The 17,790-nt window shown below is 45.8% G+C and overlaps 1 protein-coding gene across 1 annotated transcript in view; it reads left to right on the top strand.

Moving 5' to 3' along the window:
- The first annotated feature begins 1,234 nt into the window (after nt 1–1,234).
- The window catches only part of HIBADH (3-hydroxyisobutyrate dehydrogenase), a 145,846-nt gene continuing 129,290 nt past the window's right edge, over nt 1,235–17,790 (top strand). The window contains exons 1-2 of the mRNA XM_031940524.1: nt 1,235–1,598; nt 11,796–11,953. Coding sequence (XP_031796384.1) covers nt 1,508–1,598; nt 11,796–11,953 — 249 coding nt within the window. The 5' untranslated portion in view covers nt 1,235–1,507. The remainder of the gene's footprint in view (nt 1,599–11,795; nt 11,954–17,790) is intronic.

Consider the following 17,790-nt stretch of genomic DNA (forward strand, 5'->3'; position numbering starts at 1 on the left):
GACATGTATACATATATTGTATTTAACTTATACTTTAACATATTTAACATGTATTGGTCAACCTGCCATCTGGGGGAAGGGGTGGGGGAAGGAGGGGAAAAGTTGGAGCAAGAGGTTGGGCAATTGTCAATTCTGTAAAGTTACCCATACATATAACCTGTAAATAAAAGGCTATGAGTAAGGCATAAAAAGATTTTAAGGGCCAGATACTCCTTGGGCCCATTCCTATGGGCACCCCCTGGATGTCCTCTGTATCTTCCTCTGTGAGGTTACACAACCCACATTTATATGGTGCTATTGTGATTTTCTCTAGGCTCACTAAACATGAAGAAGTAAAGGCACTGGATGGTGGAAGTGATTCCATTCCATTAAGGCTTAGTAGGGCAAGGCTGGCAAGGCGAGAAAGTGCCAAGAGAAGGCAGGGCAGAGCTGAGGGTCCCCGAGGGGGCCAGAGAAGGGAGGGGAGGTGGCTAGGACAGGACATGGGCCGGGAGAAGACCTGGAAGGTGGCGGTGAAGTTAGGGTGTAGACAAGTAACTGGTTTGGGGTTGGGAGGGGGAGACTCCCTTAGCTTGGGATCAGAGGAGCCATTTCAGAGCTCATTAGGGAGGAGAAGTAGGTGACGGGGACGGAGTGAAGGAGGAGATGTGGACTCCGGCGTGTGAGTAGGTCCCGCTAGGTCTCTAGGGAGGAGAAAGGGGGGGGACAGGCTCTGAGGGGGGGGCAGGCTCTGAGGGGGGGGCAGGCTCTGAGGGGGGGGCAGGCTCTGAGGGGGGGGGAGAGGGGGCTCTGGGATCTTGGAGAGAAGACGGGGAGGGTCCCGGCCGTAACCACCAGGACTTTCACTGGCGGGAGTGAGTGGAGCTCGTCGGTGCTGGAGGAAGAGGGCGAGCCTGCAAGCGGCACAAGGTTGCCGCCACGGAGCGGGCTTGCAGAGGGCCCCGCGGCAGGGCGGTGCCATTGCAGGGTGATGAGCACTGACATGCCAGGCCCGCTTGGGGAAGGGCAGGGGGTTGAAGACGGCTGGGGCCCTGGGAGGGATGGGGGGAATGCGCCTCCCGGCCTCCCTCTCAGGCATCCCTTCTGTCTCGGCCTTTGGGGCTGAGCCTGGGCTCAGGCACGTCCGGGAGGGGCCGGGGGCCGGCTAACTTCCCAGGCAAAGCTGGGGGACCGCCCGGGAGGCTAGGCTCCGCCCCTTGCCCAGCAGGGGGCGTGCCTAGGGCCTGATCGACAGCCACACCCCCTCTCACGCCCGGCCTGCGGCCTCGGTAAACAAACAGCCGAGGGGCTGCGGAGTCGGGGGCACGGGAAGGGCGGGGCGGGGCGTCTGCGGGCGACGAGCGGGGGCGGAGCGACTCTGGCCCCTCCCCGCCCCGCGAGCGCCCCCCTCATTGGCACGCGGGCGGAGGCGTGCGGGGCGCGGCTCCGCTATTGGACAGCGGGACTGCCGGTCGGCGGCGGTGACGGCGGGAGGCCTCCGTGGCCCGCTCGCTCGCTCGCTCTCAGCATGGCAGCCGCGCTGGTGCTCCGAGGGGCGGCCGGCAGCCTGCTGGGCCGGGGCCGGCGGCAGGGCGCGGGACAGGCCGGCCTCGCGGCGGGTAAGGGCCGAGGGCCTCGCGGCGGCGCCGGGACCGGGCCGGGCGGGCGGCGGGGCTGGGGATGCTTGCGCCGGCCGGGCCAGGCCTCGCTGACCTCGGGAGGGAGGGAGGGAGGGTCGGCGCCGGGGCTGGGGCTGCGCTCGGGGCGAAGCCGGCCTGTCACGGGCCCTGCCTGCCCCGGGGGCGGCGCTGAGGCGGGATTCGGACTCGGGGCTCAGTGCCTGCCGCTGCTGCTCCCGTGAGGCGGGGGCCTCGAATGCCGGCACCCCCGGGGGCTCCGGAGTCCGCGGTCCGGGCCGGTCTGCTGCAAAAGAGGACCCGAGGCCCAGGGACTGGCCAATCAGCTCCCATGCAGTGCCCCGGGTGTGCCGGGCGCGGCGCATTTAACCTAGCGGGCAACGCGGAGTGTAGGCAGAGGGGCGACCGTGGCCTTCGGGGGGCCGCGGCTGTGGGTGGGTGCTCCTCCTGGTCTTCCTCCTCCTCCCTCACCTCCTGGTCTTCTGCCTCCTCGGTGTCCTCCTCCTCCTCCGCCTTGTAGTCTTCCTTCTCACTGCACTCTTCTTCCTCATCTTCCTCTTCTTCCTCTTCTTCCTCATCTTCCTCTTCTTCCTCTTCTTCCTCATCTTCCTCTTCTTCCTCATCTTCCTCTTCTTCCTCATCTTCCTCTTCTTCCTCATCTTCCTCTTCTTCCTCATCTTCCTCTTCTTCCTCATCTTCCTCTTCTTCCTCTTCTTCCTCATCTTCCTCTTCTTCCTCTTCTTCCTCATCTTCCTCTTCTTCCTCTTCTTCCTCATCTTCCTCTTCTTCCTCTTCTTCCTCTTCTTCCTCTTCTTCCTCTTCTTCCTCTTCTTCCTCATCTTCCTCTTCTTCATCTTCCTCTTCTTCCTCTTCCTTTAGTCTTCCTCCTCCTCCTCCTTCTAGTCTTCCTTTTCCTCCTCCTCCCTCACCTCCTGGTCTTCTGCCTCCTCGGTGTCCTCTGCTTCCCTCCCCCGCCTCTTCTTTCTCACTGCACCTCTTCTTCCTCATCTTCCCATCTTCCCTTCCCTCATCTCCTTCTTCCCTCTTCCTTTGTCTCCTCCTCCCTCCCCCTTCTGTCTTCCTTTCCTCCTCCTCCCTCACCTCCTGGTCTTCTGCCTCCTCGGTGTCCTCTGCCTCCTCCTCCTCCGCCTTGTAGTCTTCCTTCTCACAGCACTCTTCTTCTTCCTCATCTTCCTCTTCTTCCTCACCTTCCTCTTCTTCCTCATCTTCCTCTTCTTCCTCATCTTCCTCTTCTTCCTCATCTTCCTCTTCTTCCTCTTCCTTTAGTCTTCCTCCTCCTCCTCCTTCTAGTCTTCCTTTTCCTCCTCCTCCCTCACCTCCTGGTCTTCTGCCTCCTCGGTGTCCTCTTCCTCCTCCTCCTCCGCCTTGTAGTCTTCCTTCTCACTGCACTCTTCTTCTTCCTCATCTTCCTCATCTTCCTCATCTTCCTCTTCTTCCTCATCTTCCTCATCTTCCTCTTCTTCCTCTTCTTCCTCATCTTCCTCTTCTTCCTCTTCTTCCTCATCTTCCTCATCTTCCTCTTCTTCCTCTTCTTCCTCTTCTTCCTCTTCCCTTAGTCTTCCTCCTCCTCCTCCTGGTCTTCCTCCTCCTCCCTCACCTCCTCGTCTTCTGCCTCCTCGGTGTCCTCTTCCTCCTCCTCCTCCGCCTTGTAGTCTTCCTTCTCACTGCACTCTTCTTCTTCCTCATCTTCCTCTTCTTCCTCATCTTCCTCTTCTTCCTCTTCTTCCTCATCTTCCTCATCTTCCTCTTCTTCCTCTTCTTCCTCATCTTCCTCTTCTTCCTCATCTTCCTCATCTTCCTCATCTTCCTCTTCTTCCTCATCTTCCTCTTCTTCCTCTTCCTTTAGTCTTCCTCCTCCTCCTCCTTCTAGTCTTCCTTTTCCTCCTCCTCCCTCACCTCCTAGTCTTCTGCCTCCTCGGTGTCCTCTTACTCCTCCTCCTTCGCCTTCTAGTCTCCCTTCTCACTGCACTCTTCTTCTTCCTCATCTTCCTCTTCTTCCTCATCTTCCTCTTCTTCCTCTTCTTCCTCTTCCTTTAGTCTTCCTCCTCCTCCTCCTTCTAGTCTTCCTTTTCATCCTCCTCCTCCTCCTAGTCTTCTGCCTCCTCGGTGTCCTCTTCTTCCTCTTCCTCCTTCGCCTTCTAGTCTTCCTTCTCACTACACTCTTCTTTTTCCTCATCTTCCTCTTCCTTTAGTCTTTCTTCTCCTCCTCCCCTTCTCACTCTTCCTCTTCCTTCCCCTTCACTCTCTAGTTTTCTTCCTTCTCCTTTATCACTCCTAGTTTTCCTCCTCCTCCTTCTTCCCTCCTCCTCCTCTTCTAGTCTTCCTCCTCCTTCACCCCTTAGCCATTCTCCTCCTCCTCCTTTTTCCTTCCTCCTCCTCCTCCTCTTCCTTCACTCCCTTGGCGCTGTCCTCCTCTTCCTTTCTTTTTTCTCAGTGCCCTCCAGCTAATGTCCAGGGTTCCATTAACAACACCATTCCTCTGGACTGGTCAGTGAAAGTGAGTCCCGGACTTTGCCTTTCCCGGCATTCTCTCGGTCAGGTCACTTGACTTTTAGAGAACGAGGCTCCGCCCGGTAGCCTTCTCTTGTGCAGAAATGAGAGGGAGCGAGCTGCCCTAAGGGAGGAGGACTTCCCGGATCAGAGTTCCTGGCCAAGGCTCTTAGCTCCTCAGACAAGTCTCATCCCTTCTCTTGCAGAGTCCAGAAGACCCAAGTGCGGATCCTGTCTCACACTCTTGGTGAAAGTCACTTGGTCTCTCCAGTCTCAGTTTCTTCATCTGTATAATGAGGGCCTTGGACTCTGTGGCCCTTCAGGGCCCTTCCAGCTCTGAACCTGTGGCTCTGGGGTCTTAATTCCTGGGTTCAACACTCAACCCGAAACCTTCCTCCTTTACCCAGTAAAGTCTCATGTGCATGAACTTGGCAGGTTACACATGAGAAAGAAATTCAAAGATTGTACCTTCATCCAGAGAAGGAAATCATATTGGGAGAACATAAAGAAATTGTACTTCCTTTCTTCCTTCTTTTTCCCCTTCTATCCTTTCCTTTGTTGCTTCATTCTTCTTTCCTTTTCTCCTTCTATCCCTTCTTCCTTTCTCCTTCCCTCCCTCCTTCCTTTCTCTCCCTTCTTCCTTCCCTCCTTCCCTCCCTCCCTCCCTCCTTTCTCTTTTCATTAGTTCATAGTACAGTGTGTGTGGGAGTTATTTCTCTTTTATGAGTAATGAAAGTTCCTATAAATTACTAGGGAAAATTCTAGGGCCTAAGGCTGTAATAGTCCTAGGAAGAGATTAACTTGTGAACCAGAGGAGATAAGAGGGCCACAGAATGAACCAGTGATAAGCATTTTGTTTGTTCCATGTCTATCTTTTTGCACATCTTCTGATATTTTGGGCACTTTGGCGCCACAGTGTTGTTATGATGATGTACAGTTACACTTTTAAGTACAACCTTGCCTTGGGGAGGATTTATGGAAACAATTTTTTTGAAATTTTTTTTTTACATTGTCATTTCTATGTGCTGTGATATCTTACTCTTCTACTTTGAGTTTAGTAGAAAAAAAATAGATTTAAATTTGAAATAATTGCAAAGAGTAAAGATGTATGCCCATCACTTATTGAGAATCTTAGAGATCTTAGGGAAAAAAAGTGACTTGCTAAAGGGCCATTATTTCAGTTTTACTCACAATCATTTAATTGTGTGGTGTTGTCCGGTGTCCTGTAAAGGATATTTGCCACCATAATCCTAGAATATTATGTGTACATCATCACTAATGAAATAAAACTTGATTTTTAAAAATCTGTTCTCTTCACTTAAAGTTTCAAGTTATGGTAAGAACAGAATAGCATGAAGATATTTAAAATAGGCAGTGATCATTAAAAAAAAAAATTACCAGCATAAAATAATGTGTCTTGTTAAGCATTATGGAAGGTTTTTTTTTTTTAAGGTAAGTTTTGTGTGTTGCCCTAAAATTGAGTTAAATGGTTTTTTTTGTTAATTATGACAGAGGGAATTCAAAAGATGTAAGTTTTCCCCAGAAAATGTTTTGCCAGTGGTCCACTAACAGACATGGGGAAAAACCATTGGCATTAAATGGTGTTAATCAAGATGACCAGCTTACTAAGGATGGAACCCAGAATCCCTAAGGGGAGTTAAAAAAAAAGATACAAATTGATTTTCTGGAAATTTAAAATAAATACTTCATTCCACTTTAGTCATCTATATGTTAATCTGTGTCAAAATTTGACACAATCCATCAAGCATTTATTAAGTGCCTACTGTGTTGACACCTTTGGGCGCTGGGATACAAAAATAACAAAAACTAAGTGTCTGCAGGTGCACATAAATATGTATACACAAGATAAAGATCTAAGAATAAGTACTAGGTGGTTAGAGAGGGAGAAGCTGTTGGGGGCTAAGGTTTCATGTCCAGGGTATTCTGGTTAAGAGGCTGGGGGGAGCAGAGAGCAGGGGGACCTGGCCACATCATGAGCTGGGGGCACAGGAGGAATATGTTGGGGCCAGTGGGTGGAGGCCTGACAATGCCTGGGGACCAATAGGGGCCTCTGGAATTGACTGTCGGGGATGAGCTGGTCCATCCTGGGCAGCCATATGGTGGAAGGGCTGTGATTGGGGGGCACCCAGGGGAAATGGGCGTCCAGTCCAGAGTGAGGGGGCTTCCCTGGGGGGCTGTGGGAGCCACGAAAAAAGTGGGGCACGGCTACCATTGGGGTAGAAACCCAGGAGCCTGGATGCAGGCGTTCAGGGGGTTCTGGGGGTGCCTGTTGGCCTTGTGACCCAGGCTTCTGGCCCAGTGCAGGAAACCAGCCATGGGAGCTGGGGAGAACGGAGAAGGCCAGGAGCCTCCCAACCACTTGTCACAAAGCCCTGACTCTGGGATCGCACTCGGGACCTGCCTCGGTTTTCAGGGCAGCCCCACACTGTTCTTCTTGGCAAGCTGGGACCCCCTAAGCTGGGTGGTCTTCCTGGTATGCTAGGACCCTCCCAATCTGTCTCATGCTGGGACCCCCCAAGCCGGGCAACCTTCCTGCTAGGACCCCCTAAGCTGGACAGCCTTCCTGGAAGGTTGGGACCTTCCCCCCAGCTGGGTGGCCTTCCTGATGTTCTGGGACCCTGCCCAAGTCGGGAGGCCTTCCTACTGGGACCCCCCAAGCTGGGCAGCCTTCCTAGCAGGTTGGGACCCTTCCCAAGTTGGATAGTCTTCCTGAGTGGGCATGTTACCTTGGCCCTGGGGATGCCCTCTCCTGTGAGGGCAGAGGCCGCTGGCATGGTGTCCTCAGCCCCCGCACTGGCACAGCCAAGTGTGTTCGCCTTTACCCCTTCACCCCCCCAGGCTGGATGTGTTATCCAATGCCAAGCTGAGTACCCATGTGGAGGTGGGCCACGGCTGGTCCTGTCACTCGGTGGGGCACTTTGAGAGGGCGGGGACTGTCTCCTCTGTGATCCCCCATCCTGCCTCGCTTTGGACTTAGTACTGGCCCAATCATTTTTGAAGGAATGAATTGGAAATAAGTGTAGGGCCCCATGGTGCCCTAAGGAGTATAAAGACCTCCTAAATTAGAGTCCACCCAGCTCACTTAGAGCAGATTCTGAGCCTTCTCTTTTCTTTGCATCATTTGCTGTAATCAATCTAGCACAATGTCATGCTTCTGATTATTATAATTAAGTCAGGAGCATTAGTGTCAAGGAAGATTGGATTAATAGACTGGGCTTCTCATTAAGTGAATTATAAAAAGAAAATAACTAAGATTGAAGCAGGATGAAAAGCATAATGTGTCCCTCAGCATTGTGGGTTTTTTTCCTTCTGAAGATGCCTCTGGTTATTATTGGGCTGAAATATTTAAGCCAAACACCCTTTAAGACAGCGGGTACCTTTAAATTGGCCCTGAAAGCCCCTGGCCCAGAGAGGCGTACCTCGTTACCTCCTGGAGGAGTTGGGGTCCAGGGGCAAATGTTAAAAAGATGAAAGTGGAATACCTAAGCATATCTCTTGGTGGACTGCCTCAGAACACATATGAATCTGTCTTTAGGAAATATTTAATGTTGAAGATGGAGTTGATTGGATGAGTGAATGAAAAAGCATTTTCCATGTGTGTGTTTGTGTGTGTGTGTATGTGTGTATGTAATTTCCCACTTTCATGTAAATGAAACAAAACACTTTAACACTTATTCAAAAACAACGGAAACAATTTCTTTAGTGCTTCCTATGTGCCGAGCACTTTGCCAAACTCTGAAGATGAGAATCCCCAAACAGACAGGCCCTGCCCTCAAGGAGCTCGTAATCTAGCACAGGAGCAGGGTATTTGCCACGTAGTTTGTGGGACCATAAGAGGGCAGACCGACCCATGCGTCCCTTCCAGGAGCGATGGTCAAGTTGCTTTGATCCGGTTTTCTGAAGTGGAAAGGGGTTTTGGGGGGAGTCCCCGAGATAAGACAGCTTGCTGGTAAGGAGAGACTGGCTGAGCAGGAAGGAGTTAACATGAGTGTCCTGTTACAAATTCTGAATGAATGTGTCTCGGTTTCACTTCAAAGTAAGGGCCTTTTATTTTAGGCTCTGTAAATAGACATCTCTATAATTACCATATGCTGCAGTTAAACTTTCGTTTGTTGGAACCCATCGAACGACATTCTTGGAACTTGTGTTGTTTTATTGGAGGCAAAAGTCGCATTGAAATCAGTTTGAGAAGAGTCAGCAGCAGCCGGGTTCATGAGTGAGAAGACCCCAAATTTCTTGTGACTGATTCATGTACTGAATAGCTAGGACAGTCTGAGGTCTGCAGTGTAGAAAGAGGCGAACGGAGGTTGGAGGGACAGATGTTGGGGATGGAGAAGGAAAGGGGTGGGTGGGTGTAGGGGACAGAGAAGGAAGGGGACAGGTGTAAGGGAGAGAGAAGGAAAGGGACGGGTGTATGGGACAGAGAAGGAAAGGGACAGGTGTATGGGACAGAAGGAGGGGGATGGGTGTAGAGGATGGAGAAGGAAGGGGACAGGTGTAAGAGATGGAGAAGGAAGGGTGATGGGTGTAGGGGACAGAGAAGGAAGGGGACGAGAGTCTGAGAAGAGAAATAGGGGAGCCATGGCCGAGTCAGGAGTGCAGCCAGAAAAGCAGGGCTCCATCGTAGTCTTCCCGGGGGTGTTACAGGAAAGAGACAAAAGACAAGGACAAGGCCGTTGTCTGGAATTTATTTGAAGCACAACACAGCTTTGGAGGCAGTGGGCTGTGCAGCTGTGCACTGTCTCCTGGGCAGTGACTGCATGTTGTGGGGCGCTGTGACATCCTGATGTGGGGTGCTGTATCTGCCCAGCTGAAAAGGCCGTCCATGCCCATTATCAGCTTCTCCAAGGGTGAGACCAGGAAGGACCCTCGGGTGTCCCTGTGTCTCCTGGGAAATCCCTTAAGGGCCTCACTTGTTCCCTAGGTACCTACACACAGTAAGGGCCTACTGAATGCTTCTCCATCTCCTTTTAGCAGACTGGTGAACGAATATTTGATGGCAGGGAGTTGTCTACCTGAATTCCATGTCCTGTGGGCAGTAGGAGGGGTAGTGAGCAAAGCTGTGGCTTTGGATCCATTGGCCCGGGCAGCTTAGGGGAAGTCAGTTTGCTTCTGGGCCTTCACTTACCGCTTGGACCAAGTGATTTTTGAAGTCATTTCCTGCTGCAGGCCCTGAGCCCATGCTCTCCCAGCCTCATGTCTCCTTCCTCTGACTCCCAGATTGTTACTCCTTTTTGGGTTTTATTTTAAAGATTAGTCCTCAAGCCTTTTTAATAATAGCTTTTAAATAATAGCTTTTTGGAACTTGTGACCCTTTGGCGATCTGCTGCAGCCCTATTCACATCCTTCTTGGATTTTTCTTTTAAATTCACAATGGAATGAGATACTGAATTTTTATTAGAGCTTGTTAAAATTCAACATTTGTTTTCTCCATCCTAGTTCTGTCTCCCTTGGATTTATCCATGGACTGTGGCCTCCAGTTTAAGAATCCCTGTCCTAATCCAGCCTTCTCTCCCATTCCTGTAATGCATGGATAACTCTCAATACCTCACTTCTCTGCTCTAAAAACTTTTAAATGGCTCCTCTTTGCTAAGTAAGCTGGGTTTTCAGCTTCTTATTCAGCCGTTTCGGGCCCTCCACAATCTTGTTTTTACTGTGTTTCTCCAGCTTTATCTCATACTTTCCCAGTTCTGAACCTTTGGTTATACTATCCTTCTACCCTCTGACTCCCACCCTCTTTTTCCACCAGGTGAGTCCCATTCAACCTTCCACGCCTCCTTCAATTACAAGGGATTTCTCTCCTCTCAAATTTGTCATGGAACTTTGATTTTTCTCTTTATACTCAAAAATTGTTTATTAATCCTAATTTGTAGTGCAATTACACAGTTTTAGTGTGTGTACCTTATCCCGGCCCTGCAATACTGGATCTTGGGGGGTATTTCATCTTTGTGGCTCCAGTGTTGAGCACAAAGGCCTTTGTGCACAGGGAATACTTGACACATGGTTCTTGCATTGAATCCTGCAGAACTTTTTCCTTTAGTAATGTCCATCTGGAAAACTTACAAGGGAAAGGTTTTATTTTCAAAATTAGTCCTCAAGCCTTTTAAAATTTTCTTTTAAGTAATAGCTTTTTGTTTTCAAAATACATACAAAGAGTTTCAACATCCACCCTTGTAAAACTTGTGGTTCCAAATTTTTCTTCCTTCTTTTCCCCCAATCCCCTCCCCTAGATGGCAAGTAACCCAATATAAGTTAAACATGTGCAATTCTTCTATACTTATTTCCTCAAAAAAAATCAGATCAAAAAAGGAAAAAGAAGAAAAAACCTAGAAAGCAAGCAAACGACCCGTCCAGTATCTGTGCCATGAAAAATCCCCAAATGGAGTCATAAAGAGTAGGCCACAACTATAACAACTGAACAACATTTCTGTCTCCAAGAATGGACCTTCACCCATGAGGCTGCCAATGCTACCTTTCAGGAACCCCTAGACTTTTTTTTCCCCAAGAAGTACCACAAAATCAGTGAATTAAGAGCCTGTCTGGAGGAAAGCACTAGACTGAAGGCCCATAATAGATCGAAGTTGTGGGAGTTGGAACCAAACACTTCCACTCTAAGTGTTCAGGCCCAAACCAACCATTTCTTTCTCCAGCTCCTTTTACAGATGAGGAAACTGAGGCAACCAGGGTTAAAAGCTAGGAAGTATCTGAGACCACATGTGAACATGGGCCTTCCTGCCTGCAGGTCTGGCACTCTATCCACTGTGCCACTTAGCTGCCCAGAGTCAGCAATGTGACTTGGGACAGTGCCCAGCCCTCTCCTGGAAGTTCAGATGATTTGTTAATTTATAGAGATAGTGGAAAGGAGATTTCTGCCCTTGAGCTCCTGACACTGATTAAATCATTGATGCGGAGTATGGTGGGGAAAGAGGCAAGGATTCATAGAGCAAAGACTTATATTGCAGACTTTCTCTGTGGCGGTCCTTTAACTAGTAAGCTTTCCTGGTGATTTAAGATATTATTTGTTAATAAAAAAATATTTTAATTTGAAAAACTAAAATAGTAAAAGATACCTCTGTGGTAAATAGCACTAAAGTGAGGTCTCAAAGTACTACTAATAAGATTCAGACATTACTGCGTTGGAATTTTAGTTTCAGTGAGTGAAAATGAACATATTCAGTAACAAATTAACTTATTAACATGAATCCAAGTATTAGTCTACTTTCTCCTGAAAAGAAATCAGAATGCTCTCCTAACCTGTTAGAGACAAGGCTTATTATTGTTAGTTTGGGAAGAAGTTCATTGTTCAGCCTTTGATTTGAGCAGCAGATTCAGACTTCATAAAAAATGGAGCTTCTTAGAAGCATTATTAAATTTGTTGTTTTGAAACATGAGAGAGGGAAGGAATGGGTATTGAAACAAAACAGCAGCTCATTTTCTCTGAGATGTTAATGATAATGAATTTAGGATCATTAGAAATTGCAATGCTTATTCCCTTATTGATATTTTTATTTGAACACTTTATTTTATTTTAACATTTTAACACAATCTATTATGGATGTTTTTGTCAAAGAATTGGAATTTATTTGTTATTTGAAGTTTTAAAAATTCATTTTGCCATCCTGATTGAAAATGTTGTATTGAAATCAGCGTGTTCTAGGTCAATGGCTTCCAAAACTCCAGTTGGATTCATTGGACTGGGCAACATGGGAAATCCGATGGCCAAAAACCTCATCAAACATGGATACCCTCTCGTAATTTATGATGTATTCCCAGAAGCATGCAAAGATTTCAAAGATTCAGAGCAGGTAAAGTAACTATCTTTGTGTGTGTATGTGTGTGTGTGTGCATGTGTGTGTGTTGGACAACTGTAGGGTTTCCAAATGTTTGTTTTACAATGAATGAGTATTGGAATGAACAGTGGCATCTTGATGAGACATATGCCTAGTACAATTTTAAATCTGATATAGTAAAAATGTTTTCCCCTTCATGATATAATGAGTCCTCTGGCTTCCTATCTGAGACTTATCAAAGGAGGAGATTTCTTTAACAAAGTAGAAATTGGGAGGGAGGGTCTGGGCAGCTCCAGGTGATCTGATCTTCTCCAGATTTGGCCAAATGGCCTTTGTTGTTATTTTAGAACTCTTTCTCTCAGGCTTTAATGGGGAATCTAGCAGCTAGGAGGCCAATCCTGGAGTGAAGAGGACCCGAGTTCAAATCACACTTCCTAGCTGTGTGCCCTGAACATGTCCCTTTACCCTTTCTGCCTCCGTTTCCTTATCTATAAAATGAGTTAGAGAAGGAAATGACAATCTGCTCCAGTGTCTCTGCCAAGAAAATCCCAATGAGGGTCACAAAAAGTCAGAAATGGCTGAAAACAATTAAACCATTAGGGATTCAGCATTGGGGATACAAAACTAATCTGAAAACAGTCTCTTCACAACAGCAACAACACCATGAGCAGTAACTAATAGAATTTCTCTAGCACTATGGGGTTTGCTGAATACTTTTATACATACCATATTTGATCCTCATAACCATCCTGTGAGGTAGTATCCCCATTTCACAGATGAGGAAACTGAGGCAGACAGTTTATGTCTCTGTCTCAGTAACACAAGTGGTATGTGTGTGATGTAGAACTTAACTCGGGTCTTCCTAACCCTTGATCTTGTGCCATCTCACTGCCTAGTGGAACTTGTACATATATAATAAGTACACATGGTATATTTGGATGGAGGAGAGAGCCTTAAAATATGATCTAAGAAGATCAGGAAAGATTGTGTAAAGGGGGCTTGAAGTAGATTTCTGGTAACATGAGGACAAAGAAAGGCATGAATTCACAAGAGTTTATGGAGCTAAAATTGATTATATGTGGGAGGAGGGAAGGGGAAGAAAAGGCAGGATGGTAGTGCTCACCACAGAAAGCAATCTGGGAAGAGCCCTAGACTTGTTATGTGCTAGTGAATTAACCCCTTAAATCCTTTAAGTCTCAATTTCCTCATCTGTAAAATGGAGATAATGCTACCTGTAGTATCTTTCCACAGGCTTCTTCAAAAGGATCAGACAGAGGAATAATTAGATGACTTTTAAAAAATGAAGTTGGAGGATAGATTGGGTCTGACCAAGATACAAAGAAATACATATTGGAGAAGGAGCTGAGAGGGTAGTATTGAGTGCCTTCAGGAATGGGTGAAATTGTTCTGGTTCAAGGCAGTTATATGACCTAAGGCACAAGGGCGAATGTGAAAGTTTGGAAAGAAACATATATGTTGGTGGAGTCATCTGCTGGATGGGGCAACAACTCATTTCAGTTCAACAAATGTGAATTACCCACTCTGTTTAGCCCAGGTGCTGGGCTCTTGGGCTACTGGAAGCCAGGACTCCCATGATCCTCCAGCATTTAACTTGCCTAGTCATTGTTTTGACTTATTAAATGTTTTGAAGCCAGTCTGGTAGCCATCTTTTTTCTCTTTGGGAGTTCATTTTAAATTTTAGAATGAAAGTTATTGGGGAAAGAGAGTTTGGTTTGCATAGATTTATGCAGCTAGTTTGGCTGGACCGTATTCTGTAAAGGAAAGTTTACTTGTCGTCCCAAAGTATTGCACATATTGCTATCTATCTACACACACACACACACACACACACACACACTTATTTTGTTTGAAGTTAGATTTCATTAGGCAGCAAACTGCCTCTATCAATATCATATGTCACCTCCTACACCCTGTGGCCTCTGGGAACATCCCAGGATCTGGGAGCTTGTGGCTTGCTCAGACTTACCCAGTGTGTGTCACTAGAAGAACTTGAACCCCGGCCTTTGATTCTGATTTACATAGTGCTGCGATCTGCAAAAAGCCAGTATGAAGATGATCTTATTTGAGCCTTATAACCTTGTGAAACCAGTGCTGTTATTGCCATTTCTATCTGAAAACACTGTGGCTCTGCAAAAAGGGTGTGGAACCTGGCCGCGGTCACACAGTGAGTCTGTGGCAGGATTCAAACTCGTTTCTTCCTGATCTCTAAAGCCTATGCTGTGTGCACTGTGGCAGTCTGGCTCTGTAGCTGATTGCTTGTTTCGGCTTTCTTCTTCACCAGATTATTTGCCAGTTCTAAGCTGATGACCAAGCTCTTAGAGCTGGTTTTTACATCACATCATTTCTTTGCTCTTTCTTCTAATTCCACTAATGAAGGTGCTAAATGGGTCAAAAGTTGGCAGCAGGATGAAGAAAAATAAGTCAGCTTCTGAATGAGTTAATTGTAAATATTGAAAAATAAATTGCTTAGTTCTTTGACTTCTGAATTGAAGAAAAAGACTTGGTAAACCCATGGAGAGAAATCTTATATACATTTATTTTAGACTGGGTAGGGGGTAGGGGCAGCAATAATATAAGCATACAGATGCAGTTCCCTATCCTCATTTTTACCTAGAGTACAACCTTCTGCTCTGACACCGATCACTGTTGCTGTAGCTGTTATATAAAGTGGCAGTGTCCTCAGTGCAATGGGCTTCTTAAAAATTCCCAGAGCCTGTTGGTTGCCAGGCATATGGACAGCGGCCATAGTTTAGTAATTCTTGTACCTCCTGAGAATCTGTAAAAACAATAGTTTTGCTTCTTACACTGATGACTGTATCCTGAAGAAAGTTCTCTAAGAAAGTTTTTTTTTTCTTCATAAATGGCTCTTCAGGGAGGTCAATAGGAATAGTTACTTGCAACAAATTGTTGTTTAACTTGGATGACTCAGCCAAGAGATTGTTTTAAAGAAACAAATCATTCTCTGGGATTAGTCCTCTAACATTATACATCCCCAGTAGCTTTTTTTATTTGTTGTTGTTGGTTGAAATAACAATGATGGAATCTTTAAACTGATGGAAGTATCCTTTAACAAGAATTTGAGCTAAGAAATGCTATGATTCCATAAGCATTCAAGAGGGATATATTATAGAAGTTTATAGGAAATGAATATCCTTGAATTTTTCACTGTAGGGGATTTGATGGAGACATTGAAATAGAGAGATTGGATTGGATTGAAGCTAATGGCTAAAATAAGTTCTGAAATCATAAGTAAACTTTCTTGTATGCCACAGAGAAATGAGGTTCCATTTAGGAAAAAAATTCCATCAAACGAATCCTAGTTGTCTATTGATTGCCATTTTTTAAAAGCTGGAAATGTATCTTTATGGAAAAAGAAAGTCTTATTAAATTAAGTTGAAAAATTCTTAAGGAGAATTAGATGGTGGTATTTAGTTAATTTATCAATCAATAAGTATTTATTAAACTCTTGCTGTATGCCAGAAAGAGACAAATATGAAGTAATCCCTATTCTCAAGAAGATTACATTCTGTTGAGTCCTCTCTTGGCTATTCTTTCCCTTTTTTAAATGGTTCTGTACTTCATATGTTTTAGTAATAATATTAGTCTTTTTCAGGGGAAAAGAATATGAGCTATGTGATCCCCATCCTGAATTAGCAAATATGGATTGCATTTATATTGTTTTTAATAATTTAGGCTTTACAAATAATTAACTACCCTGCTCAGGTTTCCACTGGGCCCGAGTTTGACTCTGTCTTTGGTATTATTAGAGGAATAGACATAATAATATTGGGATCCTTGTCAAAGCCTATGAGCTGTGAGTGGGAAGGTGATATTAATACTTACAAAAGCACTACTGCCCACTACTTAGACTCCTAGAGTTGGAAGGGGCTTAAGACCAACTAATCTATTCTGCACTTGAATAAATCCCTGCTCTACACCAAAGGACTTAAGCTTTGCCTGAGGATCCCTACTCATGGCAAACTCACTGCTTCTTGAAGTTGTCCTTTCCATTTTGGATAGCCCAGGGCCATCTCCAATTGTTCTGACCCATATCTGGCTACTGGACTCAGATGGCTCTCGAGGGGAAAGTGAGGCAGGTGACCTTGCCTAGACCACCCTCACTCAAATACAACTTACTTGCATGTCATGGTGTCATCTCCCGATGTCGTGATCCTCTTTGAGAAGGAAAAACAATCAACAGACAACAACAGTCCTCAGTAGTAGGAAGTCTTCCCTCACTTCAAGCTTCTGTCTGCCCCTGCCACTTCTCCTTTCTAGTTCTGTTCCCCAGGGGCAAGAAGAGCAAGGATATTCCCTCCAAGTATTTGAAAAGGCTCCTCATGTTTGCTTTCAGTCCTGTCTTCTGTCAGCACGTGACAGAATCTCTCCGTCTTTCTTCATGTTGGTTGCCCTCCTTTGGAAGAGCTTTCCTTACCGAGTTTTCATTGTCTTTCCTATAGAATCGAACATCCTCGGCAGGTGTAGTCTGACCAGGAGGAAACAGTGGCAAGTGGTCTGGGTGCAGTCTCTAATTGTATCTGTGCTCCCCTTTGGCTGATAATGCCATGAAGTGGACATTGAATCTACTAGTTTGTAGATGAATCAAGTGAGGTTTTGAGATAGCACTTGATCTTTTGCTTAACCTCTGATGATAGATTATATTTATTCCTTTTTATATAAATATGGATGGAGGCAGCAGTCTGAATAGATTCTAATAAAAGTAAATTAATGGAAATTTTTACTAGCTTATCGCCTAAATATTTTCAAACTAGACAAGGTCTTTTAAGGGCTCAGGGCTACTTTACAAGATTGATTTCATATTTTGTAATGTTTACCAAATGCTAAATATTTAGTATTGCTAGAGAAAAACTATTAGAGCAAAATGATCTTCTTTTAATTGATTTGGAATGTTTGCATCTGTGTTTTTGGATTAGTGATCTCCAAGGCTTTTCATGATTCTCCAAAAATAGAGGCAGTGAAATCTGTATTCATTAATAATAACAATATTATTATCTCATTTATTTGGTGCTTTAAGTGGAAAAGCACCATCAGTAGAAAATCAAGGTCAATATAGCCCCCAAATCCTCTAGCTCTAACAACAGATGTTTAACTCTGATAACTTTTGATAACTGTGTCCTTAGGGTTCATGGTTACATAATCATAATGTTACTTCATCTTTGAATTGTGGATGATTCCTAGTTCTCAGCAATCCTGTGTTGGTAGAGGCCAGAGGGTATGACCTGTTCATTATTATATATGAATAAGTTGGGCTCTCACTGGTAGCCTGACTTGTCTGGCATGACATACACAGCTTGTAGCTAAGAGGGTCTGGAATCCTACATGACTGAATTGGGAAACACGATCATCTGCCCAGTAATCCTAGTTTGTAACCTGTCATCCTCCATGTACTTAGTCCTGCTCCCTATATGGTTAGCATGCCTTATTATTTCCCCCTTCACAACTTCTTTTGTCTGTGTCCCCATTTCCCTGTTCACACAATTGCCAAAGTGATTTTCCTAAAGTGGAGGTCTGATTGTGCTCCCTCCTTTCAAGGGGGCTTCAAGCTCAAGTTGGTACTAGAACTTGGAGATACGTGTTCTGGGGAAGTTGAGGTCTTCCACTGGAGAGCATCGATTCTTTGGCCCCCATGTGCCTTTTTCCTTCAGGGGAAGCTCAAGCACAATTTAATATTTAGTTTGGAGAACTGAAGAGATGTCTGATCAGATGAGACTCACTAAATAAGAAGAGTTGTCTTAATTATTTATGGTATTGTTGAAATTCCTTCATGTTTTGCATTTTCTATTGAGTGAAATAAACATTCTGTATTTGAG

This window comes from Sarcophilus harrisii, chromosome 5 (assembly GCF_902635505.1).
Source record: "Sarcophilus harrisii chromosome 5, mSarHar1.11, whole genome shotgun sequence".
Classification (NCBI taxonomy): Eukaryota; Metazoa; Chordata; class Mammalia; order Dasyuromorphia; family Dasyuridae; genus Sarcophilus; species Sarcophilus harrisii.